Here is a 12,500-nt window from a genome sequence, read left to right as displayed (position 1 = left end):
TTGATGCTAGGTGTTGATGCTAGGTGTTGACGCTAGGTGTTGGTGCTACATGTTGATGCTACATGTTGATGCTAGGTGTTGACGGTAGGTGTTGATGCTAGGTGTTGATGCTAGGTGTTGACGGTAGGTGTTGATGCTAGGTGTTGGTGATACATGTTGATGCTAGGTGTTGACGCTAGGTGTTGGTGCTACATGTTGATGCTACATGTTGATGCTAGGTGTTGACGCTAGGTGTTGGTGCTACATGTTGATGCTACGTGTTGATGCTAGGTGTTGTTAGCTCGATGTATCGGCTGCATCAATGCTCTCAATCAATGCTCACCTGTCACAATTACATTAAGCGCCAGTCTTAAATGTGCTGCTCTTGTTGTTTTTCCTGCAGCGCGTCATTTACACGACTTTCCTGGATGGATCAATATCCTGATTAATTATATTATATTTGAACACAGAGCTCTGAAACAGGAGCCTCAAGGCCGGCGATGGAAAGAGGTTCATCCTGTTATGATGATCCCCATCGTTCATGGGTTAGATCTTCACGAGGGTCGAGCATCAACACCTGATGCCAAATCTGCTTCTGAGAGCCCTGATCCCCTCCTCCCCCTCACACCAATACTGAGCTGTTGCTCCACCACAACATGTCAGGTGTTTTATGGCTGGGTGTAATAAGACTTTACAGCCGGAGCCGGATGACGTCTGCGTGTGTTTATGTCTTCAGCCGAGTGTTTGGTGTCTGGATGCTAAAGAGAGAAGCGATGGCTGCTCCTCGTTCACACCTCCAGCGGGGAAGTCCTGGTGTTGTTGTGGCTTTGTTTGCTGGTTGACAAAAGCTTTACGGCTAATTAAAACTCAACTTGTTATCTCTAGTCGGAGTCTCAGGAGTTACCAGGCGACCGCTGTTTTATGGGCCCGCTGAGCGCGTGCTGGAGCTGTTTAACCAACACATCGACACGGCAGCAGCTTAACCTGCAGCGCTGTGCAAATACTGTGTGTGTGTGTGTGTTTAAAACCCAATACATAAACATTAGCGTATGTAATGTTGCAAAGAATTATATAGGATAATATTTGTTGTGTGTGTGTAGGTGTGTGTTCTGTGTGTTGCACTGTGTGCATGCAGTGCAGCAGCCTCGTCCTCTTGTCGGGCATTAAGGCTTAAAGACATCTGTCTGTCCGTCACCCTGCAGAAACACCTGCACGGCCTTCAATGAGTCGTCTGCAGAGCTTCTAAATGTCCCACCGAGTGTTTGTGTTAGTTTGTGTCTCTGGTCTTCACGCTGTCCACGGCTCTGACCGCCTCATGTAAACTCTTTAAAAGACCCAGACAATATTCATGATATCTGACCTTTCACACATCTCTGTGGAGACTCGCTGAAATTCAACCACAACCAATGCAGTTTGAAACTTCCTGAGGATGGAACATGTGACTTCCATCTGTAAACCAAAGTCAAAGTGAGCGAGGACGCAGGCTCTAGGAGGCGAGCGTCCCTGGTGCATGCGGAGCGGCAAGGAGGCCAGCAGAGGAGCCGAGTCATTAGAAGAATTTAAGAGCAGCAGATGTATTGTTCATCTGCTGTCAGGATCCTGATTACAAGCACAGACCCCGACAGTTAATTAGCTGGACACTTTTCAGACAGAAGCAGCTGCGGGCGACATATTGAGGAACGTGGTGTGAGGGAGCAGGCGGCGAGGAAGCAGGAAACGAGGAGAGCAGAGAGACTTGAGAGGAGCGGGGCGGGTGAGAGAGAGAGAGAGTTTGAGCCCCATCAAAAGGTAAAATACACATAATTAACCCTCTAATTACGGTTTATGTCTCAGTTTTTATCTGTTTTCCTCGAGCTATCATCACCTAGGACCAGAAGTCTGGACTAAACTACCTAATAAGAGGAAGTCCTTCAGGCCAGAAATGAGTCACTGCAGCCTGAGAAACGATCCTCACGGTGAGTTACACCTGAGAACACACCTGTGAACCGCCTCCGGGTCCAGTGTCCTCTCCCTGGAGTCCCTATATACTAACACTAGAGACTGGCATTATGTATTAGCATTATGTATTAGCATTATATATTAACAATATATATTAGTATTATATACTAACACTAGAGACTGGCATTATGTATTAGCATTATGTATTAGCATTATATATTAACAATATATATTAGTATTATATACTAACACTAAAGACTGGCATTATGTATTAGCATTATGTATTAGCATTATATATTAACAATATATATTAGTATTATATACTAACACTATAGACTGGCATTATGTATTAGCATTATATATTAGCATTATGTATTAACATTATATATTAGCATTTTGTATTAGCATTATAGACTACCAATACATGCTAGCATTATATACAAGTATTATATATTAGCAATATGTATTAGCATTATGTATTAACATTATATATTAGCATTATGTATTAGCATTATGTATTAACATTATATATTAGCATTATGTTTTAGTATTATATATTAGCATTATGTATTAACATTATATATTAGCATTCTATATTAGCATTATGAATTAACATTATATATTAGCATTTTGTATTAGCATTATAGATTACCAATACATGCTAACATTATATACAAGTATTATATATTAACATTATGTATTAGCATTATGTATTAACATTATATAATAGCATTATATATTAGCATTATGTGTTAGCATTATGTATTAGCATGACAATATTTGTCTGTAGTCACATTTGAATCGTACCGTTTGTTCTGATACACACTAGAGAGCTCACGGTAAATATGAAGGCGTCAAAACACATTGTGCGTGCACGCTTTATTTGAGTGTGTGTGTGTAGGCTATGTGCGTGTGTGTGTGTGTGTGAGCATGTGTGTAGATGCTCCGTTCTGTATGCCTCAGAGCTCGTGCCAGCTGGAATCAGAAAGGTTGACCTTGGTCATAAATATCTAATCAGTGTTTGCTGTCCATGAAAAAGTTCAATTTATTCCTGACCCGATGGGAAAACGCTCCCAGACCTTCTCCCCGCTCGCAGACAAAAAGAAATGCAACCCAGAGCGGCGGTGAGAGGAGCTTTAACCCGGTACGGATGAAGCAGGACAGAACAATAAATAAATAAATGGAAGAAGAAAAGGAAATCTTCCATCAGCTGCTGATGAGAAGTCATCAGCAGGAAGTTACAGATGGATAGCTCTCACACGAGCCCGCACTGTTTGTTTGGTCGGAAAGGGAACTGTGATACGAAACAATGAAAAGCCATCACGGCTGCAAAATATTGGATATTATGTGTTTGATACTGTCTTACTGTCAAAACAGAATAAATGCCAAACTGAAATTGTTGGCTTAGATCGCGCGGCTCCTCATCCTCCTCGTTTCAAAACCACTTCCCTCCGTCTGATGCGCCGCATCACGGTGGTTTACATCCCCACTGAGGAGTCTGAGGACAGGAAGGGGATGAAGACACATGCGGTAAGTTAAGCTACGAGCTCATGCAACCAGGAGAGAGGAACAAAGGAGGCAGGAAGAGGACGCAGCACGCTTCCTGTTCCCCTCAATGAAGCCGCCATGGCGGCGGCCCTGGCGGCGGCCTCTTCGTGCTCTTATTTGCCTTATTAATATGCATGCTAATGCACCTATTTTATGGCTCAACAGTTCTGATTCACTTTAAAATCAATTATCCATCTGGTACACCCGTACCTCGCCCCGGCTCAAATGTGTATTAATTTCAGCAAACATACATCGGGCGCAGCACAATAAAGATAAATGCCTCGATTAGAGGCAGTAAACAAAGGAGCTGGGGATGGCTTTAATGAGATCTGGCACTAAAGGAGCTTACACTTTCTTAAATAATGAGCCGAGGGTCCCCTTTTTTATAAATGCAAATTATATAAAGGAATGTTTCGCTGTCCTTGTTCCAATTTCATTTAGATAAGAGTCTCCAAACAAGTTGGCTGTTAATATTCTCACATGAACACATCACTGCTTTCTGCCTGCCGTCTCCCCATGGAGGAGGGGGGGGGGGGGGCAATAGTCTGTTAACTTCTCAAAACTTCACTGTGCTTGTTAAATACTTTGAACCGACGAGAGGGAGCGACAGCAGCGTCCAGTCGTCTTCACACTTCACCACAAACATCTGGATGAACGAGCTCAAACCGACCTGAGCGAGTCCGACTGGCTCATGAGACCAGCGGTGAGCACTTCCATGCTGTTGGGGATAGATTAGGGGATAGATTTGGGAATAGATTAGCGGCCCCTTCGTTTTCCTTGTTGAACACAATAAATGTTCCTGCAGCTCAACATCTGATCGCTGCTTCACGTCAGTTTTCAGGAAAGTAAACGTGAAGCTGACGATGACTCGCCGTCGACCTTCAGAGCCGATTCGAGCGTTAAGTTTCCTGGTTCAGATCAAAATGCATCAATGTGGTTCTGCTTGCACCTGCGACGAGAAGGGGGGGGGGGGGGGCGAGTCTCTTACAATCAGCGGCGTGTCTCTTCTGCTTTTGAAGGGAGAGGAAAAATAAATCTTTCATGCGAGGGCAAATCCATTTGGTCGGGTCGCACATACAAATTATATGCATAGGAAATGTGACCAGACAGACGAGAGAGAGACAGACAGACATGAAGGGAGTAGACTGTGTGTGTGTGTGTGTGTGTGTGTGTGTGTGTGTGTGTGTGTGTGAGGGGGGGGTGAGAGTGTTAAATAAAAGGGCCACAGGCAGGCGGATGTGATGATGAGGGCGGGCCAGCAGCTGAGGTCCCTGTAGATGAGATCTCTGCCTGACATGTGTGTCCCCTTCATTACCCATGAAGGGGGGCACAGTGATGAATCCTTAATATGACATTACACCAATTTTCCTCTTCATTTAGCCCGCTAATGTGCTGGTCTGCTCCTATACGCCCCGCAGCCGCCGGCACCAGACTCCACCAGAAATAGCCCGGTGGCTCACCTTTGAGCCGCATAATGAGGGGCAGAGCCGCCTAATGGGCCGGTCCACAGTCCGGTTAGTTCATTTCCAAAAAATTAAATTAAAATAAATGGATATGGTAGAAAGTGTTGACCGAATGTCAGGCATCTCATCCCCCTCAAATAACCTCCTTACATTTAATATTTGTATTTTCCAGTTATATCTGACATTTTATAAAGACCAAATGTGTTTTAAAGGTTTAAAATGTCTGACCTTCTCATCAGATTTCAGATAAGTATGTTATATAACGGACGTATGGATCACCAGTCAATATGTGTGTGTGTGTGTGTGTGTGTTAGTGGATGTGTGTGTGTGTTAGTGGATGTGTGTGTGTGTTAGTGGATGTGTGTGTGTGTGTTAGTGGATGTGTGTGTGTGTGTGTTTTAGTGGATGTGTGTGTGTGTGTGTTTTAGTGGATGTGTGTGTGTGTGTGTTAGTGGATGTGTGTGTGTGTGTGTGTTTTAGTGGATGTGTGTGTGACTCACTCAGCATGCCCATCCCCAGCATGAAGGCATCCATGGTGTAGGGCAGACCCCGGGCTCGCCCTCGTGTTCCTGGTGGGAACATCACCTCCTTGGGCTGGGCCTTCTTACATTCTACCTATGTAGACAGACACACACACACACACACACACACACACACACACACACACACACACACACACACACAGAGACACAGCATTAGACGGTGGAGGTACACAGGCAGACAGATCTGACAGCGCTGTCTGGGCTCTTTGAGGCAGTGTTTCTGTTTGACTTGCGCGGCGCGAGATGTTTTCCATAGAGGGAAAACAAGACCGAGTCAATCTGAGCGCCGCGCGTTCTGGAGGAACGTCTCGGAGGAGAACTTACAATCATGCTCCTCCTGCATTAAAGCAAAGGTTATTGCTCCAGTGAGCGTGTGCCCGATGCCTCGGGGAAATACCAGCTTAATACTTTCCAAGTGTTGGAGGCTTCAAGGCAGCAGAAGCTCTGCAGCGCCGCGTCCGGCTCTTTGTCTCTGTTTAATCCAGACAGAATAATCTCAGACGCAATAATCTCTGTTTTATTTACTCTCGCCAACGAAGAGTTTAAAATCTGAAGATGGTCCAAAAAAATAATAAGTGTTTGAAAAACTCAAGATGTGTCTGCGGTTGTGAGTGTGTGTGTGTCTGCGGTTGCGTGTTTGCAGTGTGTGTGTGTGTGTGTGTGTGTGTGTGTCTGGAGTCCCTCGTGCCCCGCGGTCCACTTCCACCTGCGGCTCCATCTCTCTCTGCGGTTCTCTCACATGCAGGTTTGTTCGTTTCCCGTCTCAGACATCTCGTCCTCCTGCATCACATGAGGGATGTGACGAGGCAGACGAGGAGAAGGAGGAAGAGGAGCGTCCTCTTCACCGCATCTATTCTCCATGAATTATAGAGGCGCCGGGCTGCCGGCGGCGCCGGGGTCTTGTGTCTGTTGGTTGTTCTTTGGTAGGCTGGGTCTGTTCACCGTGCTGCACAATCTATCTGCTCCGCTGCCCGCTTGGCATCGGCCTGTCCATCTGTTGGTCTGTTTGCCTCCTGGCTCTCGCCGGCGTCTCCCTCCTGCCTCCACTTAAGCGGGGCTTTCTCGGCTGCAGCGATTCACATGTCATCCTGGCCCGCTGCACAAGACAGGCGGCGCCGCCGGTGCTGCGCCGACCACGATGCAGCCGGCATCCGTACGAATGGACTCGCCGCTGACAGGCCGGCGGCGCGCACACACACACGGCCGCGCACACACACACAAGCGCGCACACACACACGGCCGCGCACACACACACAAGCGTGCACACACACACGGCCGCGCACACACACACACGGCCGCGCACACACACACGGCCGCGCACACACACACACACTCGTGCCGTCGCACGGTGCCAAACTGAAGTGAAACTTCACGTGGGCACAGAGTTTGTGTGCTAAATGGTTTGTAATAAGCAGCTCGTGTCTCTGGCTCACAGCGAGACGTGAAGAGGGAACCTGAATGCAGAAGGTTTCCATCACAGAGGGAAAGTTGCTGCGTTGCAGAGCTGTGATTTGTTGCCGTTAGCAGCCCTTTCACTTGAAGCACACCAACTAAAGTACACAGTTCCCTCAGCCACTTTGTAGCTGTCACAGCTGCTCTGCTCTCCTGGCTCGCCTGCAACGCTTTGACATTGTGAAGAGAGCGCGGCGCTCTCCTCGTCTCAGAATGACCTCCGGCACGGACGTGGGAGCCGGACGGGACAAACGGCCCGCTGGAAACCTTCGGCACGCCGCAGAGCTCCTCGCACATGTTCACACAGCCGGGCGACGCTCGTAGTGGAGTTCAGAGCCGGCGCCTCGTCCCGGCGAGCGGACGCTCAGGTGGCCTGCTGGGAGGGAGCCGGGCGGCGGTGAGTCATGTCCACATGCTCTCAGATGCCGATCTTTGATATTCAGGCAGAGGGCTTCTTGTCATGGATTTTTTAAAACCAGCCAGGATCTGTGGGTGTGTGTGTGAGCATGTGGGTGTTCGCCTGCTTCAAACACACAGCCGAGTGTGAGGGAGGAGCTTTCAACACTGAACCCAGTCAAAGAGAACAGAGGACGGAGAGACAGTCGACTACGCCGCCGCCAAGACTCAGCAGCCGCAGACGCTCACATTTCACCGGGTTCAAAGTTTCACACCGAACCTTTTGCCCCACAAACAGCGGGGGGACATTAAATTTGCAAGCCGTCACTCCGACTGCAAGTGAAGTGTAGGCTGGTGTAACTTCTCCACGACTGCGGATGTTATGGAGTCAGCGTTGTGTTGTGAAAGCTTTCGGTGAATGGAGGCGTTTGAGCAGCGCGGTGCCTGGAGAGAGGGAAGGGAAACCCCTTTAACCCGCCTTGCCTCCACCGGCTTAGAAGTTGCATCATTTTGTGCATCTGAGCACCACACACAGACTCACACAGACACACACAGACACACACAGAATGCAAGGCAGCTGTTCAGAGTGAATTGCTGCCACCGGCTTGACAAGGTGCGGTTACCTCAACCTGCGAGCTCTTGACATGTATCGAGATCCCCCCTCTTCTTCCTCCTCCTCCTCCTCCTCGACACGCTGCAGTTGATAGCATATCTTTGAGATTTGTGTCAGCCGTGAACCAAGATGGCGTCAGAGGAGGGAGGCAGAGAGCCAAACAGCGGAGGGTAAACACTCTTAAAGGAGGTTCAAATGAATCCTTTCAGTGAGTTACTTGAAATACTGTTGGTGCGATTACCGCCACTGGGAACTCTTTACTGGGTTAGTTTGAGCGATGGGAGCCGTCGTTCAGACTCCACACGACACACACAGCCTCTAAAACAAGGGTTTGGACCTCGTCCAGCAACCTGCAGCCCGCTTCCAGTGAAACCAACAACAGGAAAGGACCCGAGACGGAGCCGCAGGAGACAGACGCTGACCTGCTGCACGGTGATGCTAGCAGACAGTGATGCTAGCAGACAGTGATGCTAGCAGACAGTGATGCTAGCAGACAGTGATGCTAGCAGACAGTGATGCTAGCAGACAGTGATGCTAGCACACCACCGGCTGGTTGCGTTGCAGTGGTCCAACCAGAATGAAGCTCCCTTCGGGGCTTCCTGACGTGTCGTTCGCTCGTCTGTTTCACGTCTCCTGTGAACACGGCTGCAGGGGAAGAGCGTGTAGCGCGTGTAGCGCGTGTAGCGCGTCACGCGTCACGCTGAAGCTCATCTGCAGCCGCCGTCCTCGGCAAACTTGACAATCCAGAGTGAGACAACGAAGCAATACGATAACTCAGTGATGAATTTCATGCCACCGCCGTCGTCGAAACTCAAATATTTCAGTGTCACTGCAGAATATTTCATTTCGTTCTGCTGCCGTCTCGTTCTGGTTATGAAATCGGGACTTTCTGAGGTTGTTATTCTCCGCCTGCCAATAAGCAGCGAGATATTGAAATGATGAAGTGCACATACTGTACGCACACACAGGCACTGGCCTGGAGAAGAGTGTGTTATGTCGTACAGCTCATTGATGATGAGCTTAATGTACAAACCCCTCCACCCAGCAGAGGCCCTCCACCTCCACCTCCTATACATGTGAACCCCGGCAGTACAACAGGAAGGTGTGGGCGGGATGCGCTGACGGTGCTGTCCTTTAGGGACGGTGTGTGTGTGTGTGTGTGTGTAGGTGTGTGTGTGTGTGTGTGAGTGTGTGTGTGTGTGTGTGTGTGTGTGTGCGTGTGTGTGTGTGTGTGTGTGTGCGTGTGAGTGCGTAGAGGGGGAGGTGCACGGCTACGATTAGCTTCACTCGTGAATGGATCCATCAGTTGACTGGCAGACTGAAGAAAGCGAGCGGCGTGATTCATTTACTCCCAGATGAACAGTCAAAACACAGACTGCACGTTAGGAAATGTCACAGCTCTGAATGCACAAATCAGACGCCGCGTTGTGGGATTACTCTCCCACTGAAAGGGACGAGGCGACTGATAAACAAGTTAAAACTATGATATTAAAAACATAGATCCTTTAGCTGAAGCTCCAGCTGAAGGATCACATTCTTGTGACGTTATGAGCTGAACTACTGGATCTACTGACCGGGTTCTGCTGCACGAGTCGTGGAGCAAAGCTCCAACGAGGAGACACAGATGACCTGTTGTCACGTAACAGGACCAACGCACTAAACAAATACACTTATTTACACGGTACTCATACTTTTATACATTTAACTATCAATGGCTCCAAACGGTTGTGATGAACTTTCTATTTGTATTCATTTAAATAATAAGAATCATAAGAATGAATAATATTTGAAGAGATGTTTTCTATCTCAGCATTGCATCTCATGTTGTTGGGTCATTTGATGGCGAGCCTGCTGGGTGTCACTCTGCATCTCTAACATGCTTTTAAAAGGAAATCTTTAACCGCTCTGAGACTTCACACGTACTTTTGGTGATACAGTTCTTTGTGCATTATTCTCAGATCAAAAGGTTGCGGGTTGGAAGTTGCTGGTGACTCTGGCGGCGTGTTTTATCCTGAGTGTTTTGTGAGCACGGCTCCAGAGCCGCTGTCCTCCACTAGCGGTTCATTAGCCTCCAACAGGTCAATATCTGAGACTGAAGAGATAGATTTTGGGTGGCGAGTCACTTTACTGCCTCTGTGAACCGTCAAAGCAGAAGCTGTAATGTCATGTATTACATAAAGGGGACATTTGCTGCAGACCCTCCATTTTGAAACGCTTGTATTTATGGATCATAAAAGAATGGGACGTATAATAACGCCAGCCACCTCACCGCAGTCATTTTGCCTGATGATATCTCTGCATGCGTATGTAAAAGATAAAGAGCGAGGTCATGGCGAGGTCATGGTGAGGAGCAGGACGCACCCTGTGGAGCCAAACTGTTCCACTGACATGTTTCTACACCAGCAGATGAAACGCAGCCAGAGGCCCATCCTAAAGCAATGCCAGCGCCATCAGCTCCATCAGCTCCTCATCAGCACATCTGAACATCGAGTGTCTTTTATGGGATGTCCTGTAGCGCAGAGTGAGGAGTGGATGTTCCTCCTCCATCCCTCAAAGCTTTCCTTCTTCAATGAAGGGTAAACATCCAGTTACACAGTGCAGGACCTGTTCAGCAGCGCTGCATGCAGGCGGGCCGTCTTCCTCATTCGGCTCTTGATGTTCAAACACGGTTTAAAAAGAGAGACTTGAGTTTCTCTCTGCAGCATCTGCAGCTTCATGGTGTCGCTGTAACAGAGTGTGTCCTGACTCACACACCGTGAGCTCCAAGTGGACGCCACGCAGACGCACGGCCTCCAGCTGGAGGTACAGGTTAATGTTCACTGCTGCCGCTCACCGACTCAGAACGCAGTCCACATCCAGCGTTAGCTTTGTTAGCTGAACGTCATCAACCTTCATCACAGCTGCAGAACATCCACAACATGATTGCATTATGGGAGGATGAAAGTGCAACACTTCTAGAGAAATCCTGCAGGTCCGTGCCTCTCAAACCATCAAAGTATGTTTGACCTCTAAGGACCTGCATGTCCTGGCAGCACAGAGTCCTACGTTAGCCTGCGGTGTCATACTAAGTAAACCTGCAGAGTTCAGTCCTAAAAATACTCAATTATGGATCTGTTTAGTTTTCTTAACTCTCTAACAGAAAGGTCCCTCTGTATTAGGGCGTTAAGTTAAGAAAAAGTTCACAAGAAGATAATGCTTTCATCCGGCTCCGTAATGGGAATGAATGCAGGACGCGTCGCAGCTTTAAGGAACACGCTGATGCGTGATAATGCATCGGTGACGTGACGCTATCTTTCTTTCACCCTCCTGCTTACAGTGACTGAGGACGTCTCTCTGCATCTTAAAGGCTGATGAACCCCTCCCTGCATCAGTATTTCCCTCAGCGCCGGGCAGAGACAGAGCTTCTCTTCCTCTGCTCCTCAGCGCAGTAATTGGTCGGTCATGTCAGGAAGACAGTGAGAAATTGACGACTAACAGAAAATTCCTCCCTCCTGTTGTGATCATTCGCCACTGTTGGATATTAAAAATGACACATTAAAGAACATTACCTTGAAGCACTTGACTAAAACCAATGTGAGTCCATTTTAATGGCACACTGCTCGCTCATCAGAGCCAATACTTGATAGGTATTATTATGAATTAGCTGCGCCTGCAGAACGGCGGGGCGGGAGTGATAGAGCGACTCCCGTCTTTGGAAGTGCAGTTCACAAGCTTCCCCTGGCTGTGTGAACTGTCTCACTGCAGTATGATAAAGACGTTCATATGTGAGGCGACCAGAGGGTGTGATCGACCGCTGGCCTTCTTATGCTCATTGATTTTTACTCCAGAATATTTACTGCTTTTAATACAAGGGCACAGCAGGAACTGCTGCAGCTAAAGAATGGTCCCATCATGTGAAGGGCGGCATAATCCATAATCTTCCTACATATCCTGCATGTGCTTGGCGGTGCTGAAGCCCCTCGGGGGGAATGTGTGATCTCTGATATTGGGCTTCATAAATAAAATGACTTGACGGTCTGCGGAGGTGCGAGCTGGCGGGGCAGGTAGAGACTTCCTGCTGAGCAGCACCCTGTTTTAATTATATATGAGGCCGAAGTCTCGCTGACGGAGAGGAAGCGCTGCTGAGAGCGAGGCCTCGTGGCAGCTGAACACAGGGTGACTGACCGAGCCTCTGAGAGGTCCAGTCCCTCCCAGCGGAGTGGGCTCCGACCCTCTGCGCCGCCCACACAGCCCCTGAGAGCCGGGGCGAGGGGGAGGTGGGTGCCCTGTACATCCACCACCCTCCCAAGTGGGGTGGAATTTCTGTCTGCATCAATTATTCAAGAGCCATCTTAGATAACACTCGCGGGGAGGATGGATGAGGTCTATTTCTGTATGGTACTTCATAAGGATGAAGACAGGAGACATTTTTTATTTTGTGTGCCGGCGCTCCAGACACCGGAGAACCAGAACTCTCTGCAGCGAAGGAAAAAACCTGACGTGTCTCTGAAAAATGCTTTTACCGCACTCCACCCGCTGTCCTCTTTGCTGACGCTCCAAGATGTCAGCAGTTGCAGAAGAGGGACACGC

At 48.4% G+C, this 12,500-nt stretch overlaps 1 protein-coding gene across 4 annotated transcripts in view; it reads right to left on the bottom strand.

The window, feature by feature from the left end:
* The window catches only part of LOC137802543 (RNA-binding protein Musashi homolog 2-like), a 66,490-nt gene that overhangs the window by 50,366 nt on the left and 3,624 nt on the right, over positions 1–12,500 (bottom strand). For all 4 annotated transcript variants that reach the window (XM_068600488.1, XM_068600489.1, XM_068600491.1 and 1 more), the window contains exon 2: positions 5,429–5,543. In XM_068600488.1, the coding sequence (XP_068456589.1) occupies positions 5,429–5,543 (115 nt within the window). The remainder of the gene's footprint in view (positions 1–5,428; positions 5,544–12,500) is intronic.

The sequence above is a fragment of the Clinocottus analis genome, unplaced genomic scaffold, assembly GCF_023055335.1.
Source record: "Clinocottus analis isolate CAN_PGR_092001 unplaced genomic scaffold, fCliAna1.0.p SCAF_5, whole genome shotgun sequence".
In the NCBI taxonomy this organism is placed as follows: Eukaryota; Metazoa; Chordata; class Actinopteri; order Perciformes; family Cottidae; genus Clinocottus; species Clinocottus analis.
Note: the sequence above shows the minus strand (reverse complement) of the source record. Positions and strands in the feature narration are given on the sequence as shown.